Source organism: Macaca thibetana, chromosome 19 (assembly GCF_024542745.1).
Source record: "Macaca thibetana thibetana isolate TM-01 chromosome 19, ASM2454274v1, whole genome shotgun sequence".
Classification (NCBI taxonomy): domain Eukaryota; kingdom Metazoa; phylum Chordata; class Mammalia; order Primates; family Cercopithecidae; genus Macaca; species Macaca thibetana.
Window position 1 is genome coordinate 45468397 of NC_065596.1, and position 22589 is coordinate 45490985.

At 52.5% G+C, this 22589-nt stretch overlaps 1 protein-coding gene across 3 annotated transcripts in view; it reads left to right on the top strand.

Moving 5' to 3' along the window:
- Positions 1–2740: 2740 nt before the first annotated feature.
- Positions 2741–22589, top strand: part of AXL (AXL receptor tyrosine kinase) — a 44368-nt gene continuing 24519 nt past the window's right edge. For all 3 annotated transcript variants that reach the window (XM_050768417.1, XM_050768418.1, XM_050768419.1), the window contains exons 1-7: positions 2741–3271; positions 4423–4645; positions 4933–5033; positions 5659–5835; positions 14933–15013; positions 15149–15264; positions 22109–22319. In XM_050768417.1, the coding sequence (XP_050624374.1) occupies positions 3187–3271; positions 4423–4645; positions 4933–5033; positions 5659–5835; positions 14933–15013; positions 15149–15264; positions 22109–22319 (994 nt within the window). In that variant the 5' untranslated portion in view covers positions 2741–3186. The remainder of the gene's footprint in view (positions 3272–4422; positions 4646–4932; positions 5034–5658; positions 5836–14932; positions 15014–15148; positions 15265–22108; positions 22320–22589) is intronic.

The following is a 22589-nucleotide window of genomic DNA, read 5'->3' on the forward strand; positions in this document are numbered from 1 at the left end:
GCCTCCCAAAGTGCTGGGATTACAGGCATGAGAGCCGCCGCGTCTGGCCCCTAAAACAGTTTTTTAAAATTAGCCAGGTGTGCTTGCACACATAGTCTTGGCTACTCGGGGAGGCTGAGGCAGGAGGATCGCGTGAGCCCAGGAATTTGAGGCTTCAGCAAACTATGATGGTGCCACTGCATTCCAGTCTGGATGACAGAGCAAGACGACACAGCGAGATGACAGAGTGCTTGAACTGGGAAGTGGAGTTTGCAGTCAGCTGAGATATAGCCACTGCACTCCAGCCTGGGCGACAGAGTGAGACTCCGTCTCAAGAAAAAAAAAATTAAAAAGCCACAATAAGGAATTGTCCCCTTTATGGCAACAGTGGCGAAGATGCAACAGTGCCCAAAATATAACCAGTCCCTGCCCCGCAGAGCCCACAGACCAGTGGGAGGAGACAGATGTGAGACACATAATCATGCCAATAAATATATAGTGACAACCCAGGCAAAGTGTTACCAAGGAAAGGGACAGCGTGTTGGGGAGGGAACAACACGAGGACCCTAGATTGGGCTGTGGGGGCCAGGCAGTGATGTGATGGAGAAGGGAAGATAGAGTTGGGGACAAAGTGCTGCAGGAGGTTGCTCCAAGGCCTCTGAGGGGGTCCTTTGGGTGAGAAAGCGAGAGAAGCCTGGGGAGGCGAGGGGAGGGTCACAGAAACATAAGGAGTTTAGGGTTTTGCTGAAAGGTTTGGGGCAGAGGTGGGAAAGGGTTTGGTTTGAGATTGGAAAGAAGCCTTCTGACTGTCGAGTGGGAGACAGGTTCGAAGGAGCAACAGAAGCCAGCAGCCCATGGCTGGCGCGGTGGCTCACGCCTGTAATCCCAGCCCTTTGGGAGGCCGAAGCAGGCAGATCACCTGAGGTCCCAGACCAGCCTGGCCAACATGGTGAAACCCCGTCTCTACTAAAAATACAAAAATTAACCTGGGGTGGTGGTGCACGCCTGTAATCCCAGCTACTCAGGAAGCTGAGGTGGATCACTTGAACCCAGGAGGTGGAGGTTGCAGTGAGCCAAGATCAAGCCACTGCACTCCAGCCTGGGCAACAGAGCGAGACTCTGTCTCAAAAAAGAAAAAAGACACAGCCCAGGGAGACAATGGTGAAGGGCCCTAAGTGGCCAGTGACAAGGAGCTGGGAGCTTGCCCTGTGGGCAGCAGGAGGCCATGGGCAAGCAGAGAAGGGACGGGGTAGGATGTGACTTTCAGAAACAGTCCTCTGGTTGCTAAATGGGAGAAAGGAGTGAGAATATAGAGGCAGGAGAAGGGAGGATCAGACTAGGGGTGCTGGCAAGGGGCAGGCAGAAGAGACATCAGGAGGTCAAACAGATAGGACTTTATGATGCACCATAGGGATACCAGTACCCAAACAGAGGTGGCCAAGAGCAGAGGGATAGATGCCCAGCCTCCTCCTCACAGACGTCCAGACATGCAGAGCCCTCCACATGCCAAACACACAGGGCAGAGAAATGGAGGTGCAGCAGAGCCGATACGTAGGCAGCAGGTCTGCAACAACCAGGATACACAATCCCACCAGAAGGAGAGAGCAGTGGAATGATCAGGGCTCGCTGCAGCCTCGATCTCTTGGACTCAAGTGTTCCTCTCACTCCAGCCTCCCTAGTAGCTGGGACCACACGCACATGCCATGATATCCAGTTAAGTTTTAATTTTTATTTATGTATTTATTTATTTTAATTTTTTTATTTATTTTATTTTTTTATTTTTATTTTTTTTGAGACGGAGTCTTGCTCTGTCACCCAGGCTGGAGTGCAGTGGCCAGATCTCCGCTCACTGCAAGCTCCGCCTCCCGGGTTCACGCCATTCTCCTGCCTCAGCCTCCCGAGTAGCTGGGACTACAGGTGCCCGCCACCCCGCCCGGCTAGGTTTTTTTTTGTATTTTTTAGTAGAGCGGGGGTTTTACCATGTTAGCCAGGATGGTCTCGATCTCCTGACCTCGTGATCCGCCCATCTCGGCCTCCCAAAGTGCTAGGATTACAGGCTTGAGCCACCGCGCCCGGCCTCAAGTTTTAATTTTTAAACTTCTTGTAGAGATGGGGGTCTCGCTGCATTGACCAGTCTGGTCTCAAACTCCTGGGCTTAAGTGATCCTCCCACCTTGGCCTCCCAAAGTGCTGAGATTACAGGAGTGAGTTACTGCCGGCCAACAACTATTCTTATTCCCATTTTACAGATGGACAAACTGAGGCTCAGGAGGCCAGTCACTTGCCAGTAGCCCACAGTTAGTGGTAGCACTGGGATTCCAACTTGGGTCCCCTTCCGTGTCGCCTGTATATTGGTGTCTCATTTAGGCGTCCACGCAGGTTTTGGCGTGTCTGAAGATCTGTGTCTCCCTAAGTAAGTGTCCCCCATGGACGCCCACCCAGTAGTGTCCTCCTGTCTCTGAGGTTTCTCCAGGAATTGAGCTCCTGGCCCGGCTTGTCTGTGTGTCTGTGGGCCAGTAGCATGCCCCTGCCCGTCTGGGTCTCTCTGCGTGTCTCTGCTTGTCCTAGCCTCTGCGTGTCAATGACGTCTAAGAGTGTGTGTGTGTGTGTGTGTGTCCTTGTCTGAGGAGCCGTGAGAGTGAGGGGGAGTGAAGGGCCAAGGAGGCCTGGCTGGGGCTGGGCTGGGGGTGGAGGCGGGGAGAGGGGCGTCACGGCCTGAGCTGAGAGGGGAGTGGAGTTCTGGAGGAATGTTTACCAGACACAGAGCCCAGAGGGACAGCGCCCAGAGCCCGGATAGAGAGACACGGCCTCACTGGCCCAGGACTGGGGGCACAGCCACCAGGGTCCCCTTCCCCCTCCTCAGCTCCCTCCCTGGCCCCTTTAAGAAAGGGCTGATCCTCTCCTCTCTTGAGTTAACCCCTGACTGTCCAGGTGGCCCCTGGGCTCTGGCCCTGGTGGGAGGAGGCAAAGGGGGAGCCAGGGGCGGAGAAAGGGTTTGCCCAAGTCTGGGAGTGAGAGAAAGAGGCAGGGGTGCTGAGAAGGCGGCTGCTGAGCAGAGCCGGTGGTGGCGAGGGCCTCCCCTGCCGCTGTGCCAGGCAGGCAGTGCCAAATCCAGAGAGCCCGGAGCTGGGGGGAGGGCCGGGGACAGCCCGGCCCTGCCCCCTCCCCTGCTGGGAGCCCAACAACTTCTGAGGAAAGTTTGGCACCCATGGCGTGGCGGTGCCCCAGGATGGGCAGGGTCCCGCTGGCCTGGTGCTTGGCGCTGTGCGGCTGGGTGTGCATGGCCCCCAGGGGTGAGTGATGGGGGCTCCTTGGGGCAGGGACCCCCTCGGAGGGGCTGGGGCAGGGGTAGGAGGTGGGGGATGATGGCAGGTGTGGGGGGGGGTGCTGGGCTGGCTTAGGGAGTTTCCCTGGGACCACAGAAAAGGGACTTCAAGAGAAGGAGACAGATTCAGAGACACCAAGTGCGGCAGAGGGAGAGAAAGACAGAGAGAGGAACTGAAGGGCAGGGGGGACGGAAGAGAGGACCCAGAGAGACAGACAGACAAGGAGAAGCTGAGGGCAGGGGTGGGGGCTGGACCTGAGAAGGGGGCCATGGGAAGAGGGGCTGAGCTGGGGGTTGCCGAGAAGGAAGAAATCTTTCCCAAGTGGACCGAGTCAGGCGGCGGGATGAGGAGGGCTCTGGAGCCCTGGGGGAAACCCTTCTCCCTGCCAACACCCCCCTCCAACTTGTCCCTACCCCACCAGTCCACGCCATCTCTGGGGAGGAGGCTCTCACTTCGTGTCTCTGTCTCTGCCTCCAGCTCTGCTACCTCTGTGGGTCTCTGTTTCTCTCTCTCACAGTCTCTGCCTCTCTCTCTCCCTGCTCTCTAAGTCTCTCTCTCTTCTCAGCCTCCCTCTGTGACTGTATCCCCCCTTCGCCCCCACCTTGTCTTCTCTCTTGAGGGCTGTTTCTTCATTTGTTTCTGTCACTCCTTGTATCTCTGCTCCTCTCTGTCTCGTCTCCCCTGCCTGACTTTCTTTGGCTTCTCACTCCTCCGCCACCCTTATCTCTCTCCTCCACCACCCTTATCTCCCTCCCCCGACCCCTGATTCTTCCCCTCCATCCACCAGCACCAGCATGATCTGTTAAGTCTCTAGAGACCTAAGAGAGGACGAAGGGGGCAGGGGCTGGCCCTGCCAGGCAGTGCAGGGCGTGGGAGGCTGCCAGATCCCGAGCCTCCTTCCCGATGGGATGGACGCTGGATCCCAGTCCCCTGGGAGGACTCCCATCCTCCCCTCAGAGCCTCCGCCCTCCACCCCGCTCTGAGGTCACTCTGCAACTATGTGGGCCTAAGGGCCTGGCGGGGTCCTGGCGGCCGGTGGGCAGGCAGGGACAGGGTGGAACTGAGGGCCAGAAGGAGCTGGGGGGTTCCTAAGCTAACTCTTCCCATCGCCCCTGCAGGCACACAGGCTGAAGAAAGTCCTTTCGTGGGTAACCCAGGGAATATCACAGGTGCCCGGGGACTCACGGGCACCCTTCGGTGTCAGCTCCAGGTTCAGGGAGAGCCCCCCGAGGTACACTGGCTTCGGGACGGACAGATCCTGGAGCTCGCGGACAGCACCCAGACCCAGGTGCCCCTGGGTGAAGATGAGCAGGATGACTGGATAGTGGTCAGCCAGCTCAGGTGTGTGGCCATATCCCCAAATCCCACCCTCACCTCCGTCACGCAGGGGGCAGAAAGCCCACCTGGGTGGGAACCCCAGCTCGACCACTTGTCAGCTGTGCGGCTTGGAGTGTGTGATGGAACCTCTAGGTTTCGTTTTCCTCTTCTGCAAAATGAGTTAATAATAGGAGCTACTTCTTGGTTGTCACGAGCTTCCAGGCTGGACACCCTCTTTCCGTTCTGACAGACCCCCTCCCAGTGTCCAACTCTGACCCCAAACCTCTCTGTCTCTCCTCTTGCCCTGTCAGAATCGCCTCCCTACAGCTTTCCGACGCGGGACAGTACCAGTGTTTGGTGTTTCTGGGACATCAGAACTTCGTGTCCCAGCCTGGCTACGTAGGGCTGGAGGGTGAGCTCTGGGGTCAGGGGTCCTGAGGGGTCAGAGGATGTGTGGCACTCACAAGTTGCAGGAAGTCAGGAATCCTGAGGGGTCAAAGGGTGCTGGAGGATTTGGGATGACCGTAGGCGACATACAGTAAGAATGTCAGAGTTTTGGGGGGTCAAGAAGCTGGGAGTCCATATAAGTTACGGGGCCAGGGCTGGGGGATTATATGCTCTGGGTGAAAAGACTTCCTGGGGGTGGTTGGATGTCCTAGGCATCAGACATGATCAGGTCACAGGACGCCATTCTGGGCATCAGATAAGGCATCAGAGGCACGCAACGTACCCCTCTCCCCACGATCCCAGCGGTGTCATTTTTCTCATCTGTAGAGTGAGATGAGGATGAGCTGTCAGACATTCTGGAAGAGAGACATGAGGAGCTCAGCTATCTTGGGGGGTCTGACATGGGAGGAATCATATATTGGAGTCACGTGTATTGGGTATGGCTCAGGTGCCCTCGGGGGATCAGATACAGGCAGGTCAATGACCCTGCAGGGTGAGTTTGCTGCCCAAAGCCTACAGCATCCTAGTGTGGGTCAGACATCTTGGGGGCTCAGAGGGACCCCAGCCTCTACCACTGCCCACCCCCACAGGCTTGCCTTACTTCCTGGAGGAGCCTGAGGACAGGACTGTGGCCGCCAACACCCCCTTCAACCTGAGCTGCCAAGCCCAGGGACCTCCAGAGCCCGTGGACCTACTCTGGCTCCAGGATGCTGTCCCCCTGGCCACAGCTCCAGGTCATGGTCCCCAGCGCAACCTGCATGTTCCAGGTGAGTCCGGGGATGTGGGTCAGCTCTGCACAGGGGGCCGGGCAGGGCTGGAGTCAGGAGCAAGAGAGCATTGCTACCTCTGCGTGGGTGTCTGACTGTCCTTCTGTCCCTCACTGTCTGTCTCTCTGTTTCTCCCTCTGAGTTTGTCTCTGCCTCTCTGTCTCTACTTAAACCTTGTTTCTCTCCGAATGCCTTTTTCGGTCTTTCTGTCTCTCGGTGTGTGTGTCCTTCTGTCTCTCTCTGTATGTGTCTCTTTCTCTCTCTCTCTGCTTCTCTCTCCCTCCATTCACCCCAGCCTCTCTCTGAATAGAATTCTTTGTCCTGGGTTCCCTCTGAGCTGTTCCATGGCCTGAGTGTGTGTGGGCCTGGTGCCCCTTTGTCAGCCCGTGACCCAAGCAGGGCACCAGAATCAACTGTGCCCTCCTCTCCTCCGCCTCCCTCCACAACCGGCCCACCTCCTGCCCTAACAAGCCCTGCTGACCTCGGTCAAAGGGAGGATGTCCAGCCCGGTCCCCACTGGGGAAACTGAACCCAAAGAAGAGAGAACAGGAAGAAAGTGGGAGACAGAGGCCGGGCGCAGTGGCTCACTCCTGTAATCCCAGCACTTTGGGAGGCCGAGGCGGGCAGATCACGAGGTCAGGAGATCAAGACCATCCTGGCTAACATGGTGAAGCCCCGTCTCTACTAAAAATACAAAAAAATTAGCTGGGCGTGGTGACAGGTGCCTGTAGTCCCAGCTACTTGGGAGGCTGAGGCAGGAGAATGGTGTGAACCCGGGAGGCGGAGCTTGCAGTGAGCCCAGATCTCGCCATTGCACTCCAGCCTGGGCGACAGAGCAAGACTCCGTCTCAAAATAAAACAAAACAAAAAAAAGTGGGAGACAGAGAGAGACAGAAAGACACTGGAAGGGACAGGCCACAGTGACCCAAGTTGTACATAGACAGGACAGAGAGGCCGGGCACGGTGGCTCACGCCTGTAATTCCAGCACTTTGGGAGGCTGAGGCAGGTGGATCACTTGAGGCCAGGAGTTTGAAACCAGCCTGGCCAACATGGTAAAACCCCATCTTTACCAAAAATACAAAAATCAGCCAGGCGTGGTGACAGGCATCTGTAGTCCCAGCTACTTGGGAGGCTGAGGCAGGAGAATTGCTTGAACCCAGGAGGTGGAGGTTGCAGTGAGCCAAGATCGCACCACTGCGCTCCAGCCTGGGTGACAGAGCAAGACTCTGTCTCAAAACAAAAAACCAAACCAAACAAAAGACAGGACAGGGAAGTTTGAGTGACAGAAACCCTCTCCTTCTTGGTGACCATTCCCTTCTGTACCATGCAGACAAGGCAGGACAGAGCTCAGGGTTACACAGTGGCCAGAGGCATCACTGGGGGACCCTGGACTCAGGGGGTTCTCCCTACTGAAGGAGGAAAGACTGAGGAGCAGATGGCAGAGGCTCCATAGAGGAAGGAGGCTACAGCCTTGAGGGCATCAGCTTCCCACATTCCCAACCTGCTGCCTCTCTCTGCTGGAATGAGGAGGGGCCTCCTGGCTGGGGGTCTCCAGGGTGGAGGGAGGAGCTCACATTCTTAGCATTCCTGGGACCCTGAGTTGCAAGGAAGACCTGGTGAGCATGCTGACCCCAGAGGAGTGACTCAGGCCCATGGCTCGAGTGCCTGAGTAGGGACCAGGGTTGGGGATGGGGCATGAGTCAGCCTGGCAGGTCCCATAAGAAGGGGAGGGAAGGGAGAGAAATGGGGGCTGCACAGGTGTGAGGGTCTGTGCATGTCTGTGTGGTGTGGTGGGGTGTCTGGATATCCGTGTGTTCTGGATCTGAGTGTTAGTGTATCCGTCAGCACAACCTCTGTGTGAGCGTGTGCCTTGGCGAGGGTGGGCTTCTGCGGATGTCCTGTGTGTGTGTGTGTGTGTGTGTGTGTGTGTGACTAAGTATATTTCCTTCAACTTGGGTTCTGTCCCAGTGTGTGTTTGGATCTTCATAGTATGTCTCTCTCTATACGTTTCTTAGGGGTTGCCCGTGTATGGGTGTCTGTGTATGTGTGCATGACTGAGTATACCAGTGTCAGCCTGTGTCTGTCCCTCATTTTTGTGTTTGTGTGTTCACAGCTGAGACTCACTGTATGAAAGTAAAGTGTGCATGGAGGGTAGTGGGTTTGGGGCTATGCTGCACACCTCTCTGTATGCAGGTGGTAGTGTCAGCCCACAGGTGTGCAGCTATGGGTGTGAGCGTGTCCTAGTGAGAGCTTCTGTTCCCTTGCAGAATCAGCATGTATCCATGGATAACTTGTGTTTCTTACCAGCTTTTTTTTTTTCCCTTATTTTTTTCAAGACAAGCTCTCGCTATGTAACCCAGGCTGGAGTGCAGTACTGTGATCATGGCTCACTGTAGCCTCCACCTCCTGGGCTCAAGCAATCCTCCTACCTCAGCACCCACCCACCCCTCAAGCAGCTGGGACTACAGGCATGCGCCACCATACCTGGATAATTTTTATATTTTTTGGTAGAGATGGGGTCTTGCCATGTTACCCCGGCTGGTCTTGAACTCCTGGCCTCAAGTAATCCCCCCACCTCGGCCTCCCAAAGTGTTGGGATTTACAGGCGTGAGCCACTGCACTCAACCCTCAGCCTCTTACCAGCTTTCTGTGTGTGTCCATAGATGTGTCTGTGGCATGTGTGTATATGTCACAGGGTAAGGCACGTTGGTGTATGACTGTCGTCACAGATCTGTGTGTGTGTGTGCAACAGCCCTCTCTGCTTCTCTCTGGTCTCCCTGTGTGTGCACTGGCCCCTGCTGCCTCTGAGTACATGACCCAAGGATGCTTACCAGCCAGCGTATACATGTGTGTCTGTGTCAATCTATGTGTCCATGGCAGTGTCTCCATCCTTGTGTCTGCATCAGGCCTGCGCATCTACGAAACTGTGTTTCTTTGTTTTTTGTTTTTTGGTTTTTTTTTTTTTTTTTTTTTTTTTTGAGACAGAGTCGCACTCTGTCACCCATGCTGGAGTGCGGTGACACGAGTTTGGCTTACTGTAACTTCCGCCTCCCGGGTTCAAGCAATTCTCCTGCCTCAGCCTCCTGAGTAGCTGGGATTACAGGCACGCCCAGCTTATTTTTGTATTTTTAGTAGAGACAGGGTTTCACCCTGTTGGCCAGACTAGCCTCGAACTTCTGACCTCAAGTGATCCACCGGCCTCGGCCTTCCAAAGTACTGGGATTACAGGCGTGAGCCACTGCACCCAGCGCAAATGTGTTTTTGTATCAGTCTGTGTCTCGGTGAACATGAAACCTGGGTGCATCCAGCTCCATCTTATGGCATAGATAAAGGCTATGTATTGGTACGTATCAGTGTGTCTGTGTCTGAGCAGGTCACCGTAACCCTTCATTGTGTCCTGGTGTGCATCTGTCCACCTCAACTCCATGTATGCTGTTGTGTGGTGTGTGTCTCTCAATATACAGGGACATTTAGTTTTGTGTGTGTGTTGGCATCAGCCTAGATGTATATTGCGCTGCTAGGTGTTTGTAATCAATTTGTACACGTGCGACTGTGTACAAATTGATTTGTTTGTGTTGATGTGTTTGTCCCACGTTGGCTTGTATGCATACATGTCTCTTTATGAACGTACATCAGTGTCAGTCCGTGTGTATATGTGTGAGTCACGGTGTTTTTGTGTCACTGTGTTTGTGACATCAGCCCTTGCATATCTGTGTGCTGTTAACTTACCAAGTGCTGCGTTTTCTGTGCTAATAACAGCCCCTGTGTGTTTAAGTGTGAGTCATTGTGAGTGTGTTGGGGGGGTTGCTGTGTGAAGGAATTTTGTCCGTTTGTGTGCTTCTGTCCCTCTATCTGACTCAGGGCGTGCCCCTCCTCCTTCCATCCCTCTCATTCTCTGGAAAAGCTGGGGCGGAGAGCAGGGGTTGGGGGGGGATGGTCAGGACATCTGGAAAGCACATCTGGAGTCGGCCTGCTCCTGTCCTCCTGCGGTAAAGCAAGAGAATTCTGGAAGGGAAGGGGTCCCAGTTCCTCCTGTCCCCTTCACTCAAGGTGCGGCCGTTGGGGCCTGGGAAGGGGTATCCCGGCTCTGGCTCCGCGCCCCCGAAGCCGGCCGGAAGCGCTGGGGTGGGGAGGTGCCCCCGGTGACTCACGCGGGGGCAGGAATGCTGCGGTCGGAACGGGACCCGGCTCCAGAACCCACCTCCCGCCCCAGGGCTTCTCCGGCCGGCGGCGCCAGCTCCCGCGCGCTGACCCTGGCGGGGCCCCACGTGCCAGGTGGCTGGACCCGACCCAGGCTCCCCGCCCCCTCTCGGGCCGCCAGCCCGGGACTGTACTGTTTCTCCTCCTGGCGGCGCGGGGGCTGCGGGCGCGGGGCCTTCGGGGCGCGGGGGCTGTGGGAGCGGGCACCTGACCTTGGCTGGGAACGGCCACCTAGGAAGCGGCGACTGAGGAGCTCCCCTACCCACCCGCTTCCGGCCTCTGCAGACTTTGCCCCATTCCACTCCCTCCGCTGATGGAGAAAAGGAAACTTTGTGTCTGCGGATGGAGAGCCTCCCTTGCGAACGCGGTGGGAACACAGGCGTACACGCACGGAGGAAACACGAGAGACACGCACACAGATACTCAACATACGCACATACATGCCATCCACAGATACACGCAGGATCACAAACATACCGTCTCAGAAACAGACGCAGATGCACAGGCACACGCGTAAACAACACGGAGAACTGCAGTTGCACTTACAAGACTTGGTCCCGGGTCCAGGCACGGAGTGGCTCAGCCTGCAATTCCAACAGTTTGGGAGGCCGAGGCGCGAGGATTGCTTGGGGCCAGAAGTTTGAGAAAAGTCTGGGCAACATAGTGAGACTCCCCTCTTCTCTACAAAAAAATTTAAAAGTTAGCGAAGTGTGGTGGCTTCCTGTAGTCCCAGCCACTCGGGAGGATGAGACAGGAGAATCGCTTGAGCCCTGAAAATCAAGGCTGCAGTGAGCCGTGATTGTGCCACTGCACTCCAGCCTGGGTGACAGAGCAAGACCCTCTCTCAAAAAACAAAACGAAAAACTTGATCCTTCTTACACCCTAGCACAGACATTGTGTGTGTGTGTGTGTGTGTGTGTTGGGGGGCTGACTATGTTTCTATGTGTATCTGTGTTGAGGGGTTCCCCTTATTCACCAGGATACATTCTCTAAGACCCCCGCAAAAGCCTGAAACAATGAATAATACTAAGCCCTATGTATACTATGCATAACTTTCTTTTTCCTTCACAATTTCGCAGATAGATTGTTTTCTTACTGTAGATCTTACCTACCTCAGTGTACGTGATTATCTTTTTTTTTTTTTTTGAGACGGAGTTTAGCTCCTGTTGCCCAGGCTGGAGTGCAATGGTGCGATCTCCACTCACTGCAACCTCCACCTCCCGGGTTCAAGCAATTCTCCTGCCTTAGCCTCCTAAGTAGCTGAGATTACAGGTGTGCACCTCCATACCTGGCTAATTTTTGTATTTTTAGTAGAGACAGGGTTTCACCATGTTGGTCAGGCTCGTCTCAAACTCATTGTGATCCACCCACCTCGGCCTCCCAAAGTGCTGGCATTACAGGCGTGAGCCACTGCGCCCGGCCATTGATTATCTTTTTCTAAGTGGAGAACTTTCACCTTTTCACTTAAAAGGAAGCACTTTAAGGCTTCTCTTTGGCCTATCCGAATTGCAGCCATCATTATTTTGCACAATGGGGCTTTTTTTTTTTTTTTTTTTAAGACAAAGTCTTGGTCTGTCACCTAGGCTGGATCTTGGCTCACTGCAACCTCCGCCACCCGGGTTTTAGTGATTATCGTGCCTCAGCCTCCCGAATAGCTGGGATTACAGGCGTCCGCCACTATGCCTGGCTGATTTTTTTTTTTTTTTTTTTTTTTTTTTTTGTATTTTTAGTAGAGATGGGGATTTCACTATGTTGCCCAGGCTTGTATTAAACTTCTAACCTCAAGTGATCCACCACCTCGGCCTCCCAAAGTGCTGGGATTGCAGGCGTGAGCCACAGCACCCGGCCAGGCCATTATTTAGAAAAATAAGAGTTTCTTGAACACCAGCACTGCAATACCAGGACAGTCGATCTGATAGCTAAGTGACCCACAGACAGGTATCAGCTATAGCACTGAGATGCTGGACAAAGGGGGGATTCATGTTCCAGGCCAACCAGAGTGGGATGGCATGAGGTTTCATCACAGTACACAGAACGGCGTGCAATTTAAAACTTAGGAGTTATATCTGGAATTTTCCATTGAATATTTTTAGACTAAGAGTAACTGAAACCTCAAAAAGTGAAACTTCGGATAAAGGGGGACTGATGCATGTTGTATAGCGGTGTGTGTTGGGTACCTATGTGTGCTTGCAGGTCTGTGTCTCTTGTGTTTGTCTCTGTACTTGTATGTGCTTCTGTGTGTGCACGCCTGTGATACCAACGCCACCACCACCACCACATTAGGGAGTGAAGGCAATCCACCTTCACTCAAAAACAGTTACTCAAGGCCGGGCACGGTGGCTCATGCCTGTAATCCCAGCACTTTGTGAGGGTGACGCGGACAGATCACTTGAGGTCAGGAGTTTGAGACCAGCCTGGCCGACATGGTGAAACCCTATCTCTACTAAAAAACACAAAAATTAGCCGGGTGTGGTGGCGCGCTCCTGTAATCCCAGCTATTCAGAAGGCTGAGGCAGGAGAATCACTTGAACCTGGGAGGCGGAGGTTGCCGTGAGCCAAGATTATCCCACTGCACTCTAGCCTGGGTGACAGAACGAGACTCTCAAAAAAGAAAAGAAAAGAAAAAAACAGTCAAGACACAATACATGAACTCCCCTGTGGAATTACACACACTCACATTTCTGCACCTATGCCCAGGGATACTCATAAGTACACAGCTGAACGCACATTCACTCACTCGTTCAACACGCATTTATGGCACATCTATTGTGTGCCAGACCATCCTGACACAGCAGGGGACGAAACAGACACAACCCCTGCCCTCCTGGAGCTGACATTCTAGTGGGGGAAACTGACAATGGACAAGGTACCTGGATAACAGGTAAAGTATGCTGGGCTATGAGAAGAACCAAAGAGGAAAAGTAAAGCGAGAAGGGGGTAGATTTGCAGGGGAAGCTCCAGTTACCTCCAATTTTATTTTATTTTTTATTTATTTATTTTATTTTATTTTATTCTTTTTCTTTTTTTTTTTTTTTTAGACAGAGTTTCGCTCTTGTTGCCCAGACTGGAGTGCAATGGCGTGATCTCAGCTCACTGCAGCCTTTGCCTCCTGGGTTCAACCAATTCTCCTGTCTCAACCTCCTGAGTAGCTGGGATTACAGGGGCCTGCCACTACGCCCAGCTAATTTTTTGTATTTTTAGTAGAGACGAGGTTTCACTATGTTGGCCAGGCTGGTCTCCAACTTCTGACCTTAGGCGATCCACCTGCCTCGGCCTCCCAAGACTGGGATTACAGGCGCGAGCCACTGTGCCCAGCCTTTATATTTCATTTTATTATTTTTAATTTTTTTGAGACAGGGCCACACTTTGTCGCCCAGATTGGAGTGCAGTGGCACGATCACAGCTCACTGCAGCCTCCACCTCCCTGGGCACAGGTAGTCCCCCCACCTCAGCCTCCCCAGTAGCTGGGACTACAGGTGTGCACCACCACACCCGGATAATTTTTCTCTTTTTAGTAGAGATGGGGTCTCACCATGTTGCCCAGGCTGGTCTCTAACTCCTGGCCTCAAGCGATCCTCCTGACTCGGCCTCCCAAAGTGCTGGGATTACAGTCATGAGCCACCACGCATGGCCAAGCTCCAATATTAACAGGGTGGCCAGGCCCAGCGGACTGAGAGGTGTTGTTGAGGAACAAAAATGAAAGAAGAGGGTGCGAGTCACGTGGACATTTGTGGAAGACTGTTTTGAGCACAGGGAACAGTGCACAGTTCTCGGGGTGGAAACATGCTTCATGTATTCGTTCCAGAGACCCTGGAGGCCAGTGTGGCCGGAGCAGAGCGTGTGACGGGGAGAGCGGGAGAGGGGTTGGTAGGAGGCGAGCTTAGAGATGAACAGACACGTCTCCATTGATGCACAGCCATGGGCCGGTTTCCTTAAGTGTGTCTAGCAGGTGTGTGTGCCCATACATGTGACCCTGTGAGTTAGGGTGCCTGTGTTTGTGCGTGTGTGTGCATGTTTGTGTGTCTCCTGTGTGTGTGTGTCTGTGTATGCTTTTGTGTGTCTATGTGTATGTATATATGTGTCTATGTCCATATATACGAGCATGTGTGTTTCTGTGTGTCTATATATGTATATATGAGTATGTATCTAGGTGTAAGAATCTGTGTGTGTGAGACAGACTGTGTGTGTGTATGGCTGTGTCTCTGTGGCTGTGCATGTGTGTGAGCATGTGTGTTTATATGTGTGTCTATGAGTATGTGTCTCTATCTGGGGTGTAAGAATGTGTGTGTGTGCCTGTGTGTGGCTGTGTGTGTGTCTGTGTGAGCATATGTATCTATGTGTGTGTATGAGTGTGTGTCTATCTGGGGTGTAAGAGTGTGTGTGCCTGTGCCTGTGTGTGGCTGTGTGTCTTTGTGTGTGTCTGTGTATGTGTGTCTATGTGTGTGTATGAGTGTGTGTGCCTGTGCCTGTGTGTGGCTGTGTGTCTGTGTGTGTGTCTGTGTATGTGTGTCTATGTGTGTGTATGAGTGTGTGTGCCTGTGTGTGGCTGTGTGAGTCTTTATGTGTGTCTGTGTGAGTATATGTCTGTGTGTGTATAAGTGTGTCTCTGAGGTGTAAGAATGTGTGTGAGAACGTGTGTGCCTGTGCCTGTGTGTGGCTGTGTGTGTCTGTACTATGTGTGTCTGTGTGGCGGGAGGTTAGGGCTGAAGCCAAGCCATCCTTGCGTTTGGGGATGGAGGCTGTGTTCCTAACTCATTGCCCTCAACTCCGCTAATTCTCCCTTCAGGCAAGTGCCTGTGTGGGCTGCACTGACCGTGGTAGGAGTGGCCCGGCATGGCCCGGGAGCCCTTCCTGCCCCTCTCTGATACTGGGCCCTTCCCTCATGTGACTCCCTAGGGCTGAACAAGACATCCTCTTTCTCCTGCGAAGCCCATAACGCCAAGGGGGTCACCACATCCCGCACGGCCACCATCACAGGTGACAGGGTTGGGAGGTGGGGAGCTGGGCATCAGAGAGTAGGGCTTGGGTCTGGGGTCAGAGTGGGGGCAGAGAGCAGGGTAGGGAGCTTTGAGCAAAGGCTCCCCAGGGTCAATCCCTCCTGTTTGTCCACAGTGCTCCCCCAGCAGCCCCGTAACCTCCATCTGGTCTCCCGCCAACCCACGGAGCTGGAGGTGGCTTGGACTCCAGGCCTGAGCGGCATCTACCCCCTGACCCACTGCACCCTGCAGGTGAGACGCCCAAACTTGGTTCATTTCAGTCTCAGGCCTCCTTCCACCCACATCCACAACCCTCATCCTCTCCCTGGGAATCCACCACTTCTCCGCCACTGTTGAGAAGCAGTAGAGCCTGGGGGGGGGTTAAGCCAGATGTCCTGGGTTCGAATCCTAGCTCCACCACCTTCTGACTGTGTGAGCTTGAGTAGGAGGCTTAATCTCTCTGGGGCTCAGTTCTCTCGTCTACAAATTGGACATAATGGTAGTGCCTACCTGGAATGCTTAGTGTGAAAATTCAATGAGTGAATTGAATTCAATGAGTGAATGCAAATTACCAACTTAAAATGGTATATCGAACATAGGAAACAAACTTAACAAAATTGGCCAGGCACAGTGGCTCATGCCTATAATCCCAGCACTTTGGGAGGCCGAGGTGTACGGATCATTTGAGGTCAGGAGTTCGAGACTGGCCTGGCCAACATAGCGAAACCGCATCTCTACTAAAAATACAAAAATGAGCTGGGCCCGGTGGCATGGGCTTGTAGTCCCAGCTACTCAGGGGGATGAGACAGGAGAATTGTTTGAAGCTGGGAGGCGGAGGTTGCAGTGAGCGGAGGTTGCAGTGAGCCAAGATCACTCCACTGCTCTCCAGCCTGGGTGACAGAGCGAGACTCTGTCTTAAAACCAAAAAACAAATTTAACAAAATGAAAATGATCAGCTGTCTAAATTATTTTCAGTATTAGTGATATTAACTCTAGCCAGAGTGGGAGCCCTGAGACAGCAGGATCTGGAGCCATTTCTGTCACCACTGGGTACCCAGAACCCTCCACTTCTCCCATCCCAGCCCTGACTACTCTGTGTGGTCACTGTCCAGGGATGGGTCTGTCCCCTACTGCAATGTAAGCTCTGATGGGCAGGGCTGGAGCTGTCCCAGTCACCACTGCCTCCTCATTCTTGCCCAGCACAGGACCAGACATACAGTAGGGAATATTTGCTAGAAGGATATATTACAACCCAGATGAGCTAGACCCAGACTCTGCCCTCAAGTTCCTCCTAGAGTAAGAAAACTAAAACCAGGCCAGCTGTGGTGGCTTACACCTATAACCCCAGCACTTTGGGAGGCCAAGGCGGGTGGATCACCTGAGGTCAGGAGTTCGAGACCAGCCTGGCTAACATGGTGAAACCCCATTTCTACTAAAAATACAAAAAATTAGCCAGGTGTGGTGGCACACACCTGTAATCCCAGCTACTCGGGAGGCTGAGGCAGGAGAATCACTTGAACCTGGGAGGCAGAGGTTGCAGTGAGCCGAGATCGTGCCATTGCACTCCAGCTTGGGTAACAAGAGCGAACTTCCGTCTCAAAAAAAAAAAAAAAAGACAGAAAGAAGAAAACCAAAACCAAAACCAAAACCAAACTCACAGATCTGTAAATATAAGGCTGAATTCTGGTCTGAAGTTCTCTGAGATTAGAATGTTGGAGATAGGGGGTGGACAGTGCCTATGGTGGTAGATGACAGTAATGAAGAATGACCAACTTCTACTGAGTGTCCGCTGTGCACCAGGCCTTGCATTAAAGTTTTACGCACACCTCCTCTTGTGTTTGTGAAGGAGGGTCTATGGATACACCCATTTTCCAGATGAAGAAACTAAGGCTCAGAGTGGTTAACCAGCTTGTCCAAGGTCATAGCAAACCCATGTCATGCTCCTAACCTCCTTATAAACTGTTTTTTGTTTTTTTCTTTTCTTTTCTTTTTTTTTTTTTGAGACAGAGTCTCGCTCTGTCACCCAGACTGGAGTGCTGTGACATGATCACAGCTTATTGCAAGCTCAGCCTCCTGGGTTCAAGCAATTCTCCTGCCTCAGTCTCCTGAGTAGCTAGCCCCTGGGAGGGGTGGAGGGTAGGGAAAGGTCACTTCCCCTCTCTGGGCCTCAGTTCCTTACCTTGAAAAAGGGAAGATTAATAGCCACTATTTTTTTTTTTTTTTTCTGAGACTGAGTCTCACTCTGTCACCCAGGCTGGAGAGCAGACGTTCAATCATGCCTCACTGCAGTCCTGACTGTCAGGCTCAGGTGATTGTCCCACTTCCGCTACCATGCCCAGCTAATTTTTATATTTTTAGTAGAGACAAGGTTTCGCCATGTTGGCCAGGCTGGTCTCGAACTCCTGACCTCAAGTGATCCGCCCACCTCGACCTCCCAAAGTGCTGGGATTACAGGCGTGAGCCACCATGCCGGGCCCTGAGAAAATGTTTAGAGTCAGTGCTTGATTAAACAGGAATTGTCTTATACTTACATGCCCTGAGCACAACCCCATCTGCTTGTCATTTTAAACCTAGAAAATAGTGGCTGTTGGCTGGGCATGATAGCTCACGCCTGTAATCCCAGAACTTCATGGGGCTGAGGCATGTCTGTACAAAAAATTCAAAAAATTTAGCTGAGCATGGTGGCACGCACCTGTAGTCCCAGCTACTCGGGAGGCGGAAGTGGGACAATCACCTGAGCCTGACAGTCAGGACTGCAGTGAGGCATGATTGAACGTCTGCTCTCCAGCCTGGGTGACAGAGTGAGACTCAGTCTCAGAAAAAAAAAAAAAAAATAGTGGCTATTAATCTTCCCTTTTTCAAGGTAAGGAACTGAGGCCCAGAGAGGGGAAGTGACCTTTCCCTACCCTCCACCCCTCCCAGGGGCTAGAAAGCCTAAGTTGAGATTCAATCCCAGAGGCCAGCCGGATTTGGGAGACCTCAAATGCCAGGTCAGGCATCAGCTGCACCCCTGCCCACATCCACCAAGTGTTCCCAGGAAAGCAGAAGTGTGTCCTCTTCCCTCTCCAGGTCTCACTTCCTGCTGCACACGGGCTAGGGCTGAAGAGTTCCAGTGGGAGGGTCACAGCCGTCCCAGGGAAAAGAGAAGTGGGAGCAGGCATGGGGAGACCAACTGTCTGTACCCATCTCCCCTCTGTCCTGGTAGAGGTTCCTCTTCCTGTTTGTCACTGTGGGTCAGAGAGCAGGCATGGTGACAGCCTCACCCCCTCCTTGTACCCACCATCTGCCCCCAGTCCTCCCCAGGTCTCGTGGTGGTGTCATCTCCCCCCATGGGGGCTGTGTGACTTTGGGCAAGTTGCTGAACCTCTCTGGGCCTTGGCTTCCCTGTCTGTACAATGGGGATGAGAAAAGAAATGGACCCCATAGGGTGGTAGTGCAAAGTCAATGAGTTCATCCAGGAATGTGCTTGACAGGGAGCTTGGTACATATTTGGCACTCAAGAAATGTTTGTAGGCCGGGTGCCATGGCTCACACCTATAATACCAGCCCTTTGGGAGGCCGAGGCAGGTGGATCGTTTGAGCCTAGGAGTTTGAGACCTGCCTGGCCAACATGGTGAAACCCCATCTCTCCAAATAATTAAAAAATTAGGTGGGGCTGTCATTGCACCACTGCACTCCAGCTTGTGTGACAGAGTGAGACCCTGCCTAAAAAAAAGAAAGAAAGAAAGAAAACAAATGTTAGCTGTTGATAATTATAACGTGCAAAGCAGTTTATATGCATCATGTCATTAAACCTTATACCCTGACAAGTAGGAACTGTGATGCCCATTTTCCAGAGACAGACACTGAGACTCAGAGAAGTTAAGACACTCACTCTAGATCACACAGCAAACAGCATCCAACCCAGGACTTAGATCCAAGGAATCTGGCTTTAGATCCCACACCCTGTGGCAGTAAACTCCTTCCTGACATACTGTGTGGCTATATGGCTGGGGTCTCCAGGGTGAAGGGGAAGTCCTTGGCTGCAGCATTCCTGAGGTGCGTGGCTGTGAGTTGTGTGGTTATGGGGGTTTTGTGGTTCCATGTGGCAGGGCTATACAGATGTGTACACCAGCGGTGGCCCCCTCCACCCTGAGTGTGCCATTCCTGGGGCAGAATAGGTATGGGAACTTGTGCTGCTATGCAGAGCTTGACACTTGTTACCAGGAAACACACATAACATAATAAGTGTCAGGCCAGGCGTGGTGGCTCACGCCTGTAATCCCAGCACTTTGGGAGGCTGAGGCGGGCAGATCATCTGAGGTTGGGAATTTGAGACCAGCCTGACCAACATGGAGAAACCCTGTCTCTACTAAAAATACAGAATTAGCCGGGCGTGGTGGTGCACGCCTGTAATCCTAGCTACTCAGGAGGCTGAGGCAGGAGAATCACTTGAACCTGGGAGGCGGAGGTTGCAGTGAGCTGAGATCACGCCATTGCACTCCAGCCTGGGCAACAAGAGTGAAACTCCATCTCAAATAAATAAATAAATAAATAGATAAATAAAATAATAAATGCCACTCCGTATGCACAAGCAGTCTTCTAAATGCTTATATGCCCCAATTCAGTCAACCCCATGAGGTAGGGAGCCACTGTCATCCCATTTTACAGATGAGAAGACTGAGGCACACAGCTAGGGAATGGTAGAGCCTGGATTTGAGCCCCAGATCCAGCACCCGTGCTCCTCAGCACTAGGCTAAACTGCCTCTGTGCACAGACAAGAGGTATTATTACCATTACTGATATTCTTACCGCCAGTAGAGTGAAGACTATGGGGACAGGATGGGGTTCAGGTCCCTGCTTCATCACTGACAAACGGATGACCTTGAGCAAGTGATTCCATCTCTCTGGGCCTCAGTGTTGTCATCTGTACAGTGGGAATAAGCATAATACTTACCACAGGACAACAGGGTTGATGTGAAGGCCAAATGAATTCAGATTTGTCAAGGGCTAAGAATGGCACTCAGTAAATGTTGGACATGTTTTTCTTTTTTAATTAAGATAATATATGACATGACAGGCACAGTGGCTCACGCCTGTAATCCCAGCACTTTGGGAGGTTGAGGCGGGTGGATTACCTGAGGTCAGGAGTTTGAGACCAGCCTGGGCAACATGGTGAAACGCTTTTTCTACACAGAATGCAAAAAAAGCCGGGTGTGGTGTCTCACACCTGTAATCCCAGCCCCTTTGGGAGGCCGAGGCAGCAGATCACTTAAGATCAGGAGTTTGAGACCAGCCTGACCAACATGGTGAAACCTCGTCTCTACTAAAAATACAAAAAAGTTAGCCAGGCATAGTGGTGCATTACTGTAGCCCCAGCTACTCGAGAGGCTGAAGCAGGAGAATTGCTTGAGGCTGGGAGGTGGAGGTTGCAGTGAGCTGAGATCGTGCCACTGCACTCCACCCTGAGTGACAGAGCAAGACTCCGTCTAAAAAATAAAAAAAAAATAAAAAAAATTAGCCAAACGTGGTGGCTCATGCCTGTAATCCCATCTATTTGGGAGGCCGAGGCACGAGAATTGCCTGAACCTGGGAGGTGGAGACTGCAGTGAGCCGAGATCATGCCACTGCACTCCAGCTCGGGTGATGAAATGAGACTCATAGGCCAGGCATGGTGGCTCACACCTGCAATCCCAGCACTTTGAGAGGCTGAGGCGGGCGGATTGCCTGAAGTCGGGAGTTTAAGACCAGCCTGACCAACATGGTGAAACCCTGTCTCTACTGAAAATACAGCAATTAGTCGGGCGTGGTGGTGCCTGTAGTCCCAGCTACTTGGGAGGCCGAGGCAGGAGAATTACTTGAACCTGGAAGATGGAGGTTGCAGTGAGCCAAGATCTCGCCGCTGCACTCCAGCCTGGGCAACAGAGCAATACTCCATCTCCAAAAAAAAAAAAGTAAAGGAAAAAAAAGAAATGAGACATATGACATGCATAATCTTCAGTCTACATCTAGATCAAGGTCGTCTAACACATGTGGCCCAGGATGACTTTGAATGAGGCCCAACACACATTCATAAACTTTCTTAAAACATTATGAGATTTGTTTGTGAATTTTTTTTTTTAACTCATCAGCTATCGTTAGTGTTAGTGTATTTTATGTATGGCCCAAGACAATTCTTCTTCCACTATGGTCCAGGAAAGTCAAAAGATTGGACACCCTTGAGATTGTGTAATACACATATTCACCATGTAACCACCGTCCCAATCAAGACATAGACCCTTCCAGTCCCCAACAAGGCTCCCTCAGGCCCCAGAGATGACCACACTTCTGCTTCTAGAACCATGCTTTTGCCTGTAGTATAATGTCATATAAATGGAATCTCACAATATCATGCTATTATTATTATTATTATTATTATTATTATTTGAGACAGAGTCTTGCTCTGTTACCCAGGCTGGAGTGCAGTGATGTGATCTCAGCTCACTGCAACCTCTACCTCCCAGGTTCAAGTGATTCTCCTATCTCAGCCTCCTGAGTAGCTGGGATTACAGGCGAGCACCACCACACCTGGCTAATTTTTTATATTTTTGGAAGAAACAGGGTTTCACCACGTTGGCCAGGCCTGTCTCGAACTCCTAACCTCAAGTGATCGCCCACCTCGGGCTCCCAAAGTGCTGGGATTACAGGCGGGAGCCACTGTGCCCAGTCTATTTGCATTATTATTGTCATCACACTATGCATCATTATTATCGGTGCTGACCACCCGCCATGTACTGTGGCATCCTTTGGGCATAACTACATTTAATCTTTAAACAATCCTGTAAGGCATTTGATCCTCTAAGGCCCCATTTGCCCGAGGAGAAAACCGAAGCTCAGAGAGGGAAGAGTCTTGCCAGAGGTGGCTTTTGGAACCGCGTCGTATACAACCAAATGATCTCCTTGGTTTGCAAATCCAGGTGCCTGTGTTATCCCAGCATGGCGCTGCAACACACACACACACACACACACACCCTTGCAAAGTTGTGTAGTCACACTAGAACCACCACCACTGGGAGCTGTGTGACCATCTCATGTGATTGCTTGGTCGTTCTGTCCTCACACCCTTCCCTCTCCCCAGGCTATGCTGTCAGACAATGAGGTGGGCATCCAGGCGGGAGAACCAGACCCCCCAGAGGAACCCCTCACCTTGCAAGCATCTGTGCCCCCCCACCAGCTTCGGCTGGGCAGCCTCCATCCTCACACCCCTTATCACATCCGTGTGGCATGCACCAGCAGCCAGGGCCCCTCATCCTGGACACACTGGCTTCCTGTGGAGACGCCGGAGGGAGGTAAGAAAGGCTGGGGAGGGAGACGTCACCACTACCCCACTGGACTTTGCTTACATCAGTGCCACCCCCATTGTCCCCTTTCACCCCTTTACCCCTCATGGCCTCAATCTCCTTCCCGTCCAATCTCTGACCCCTCAGCAGCACTGCCCACTGGCCTCTCTCCCAGCCCTTCTGTCCCCTGTGCTTCCGCTCATGGGAGGCCTCCACGAGTTGCCCACGTGCGTGCCCTTGGCACCCTGCACCCATTTCCTGGGAACAGGGGAGGGGGTC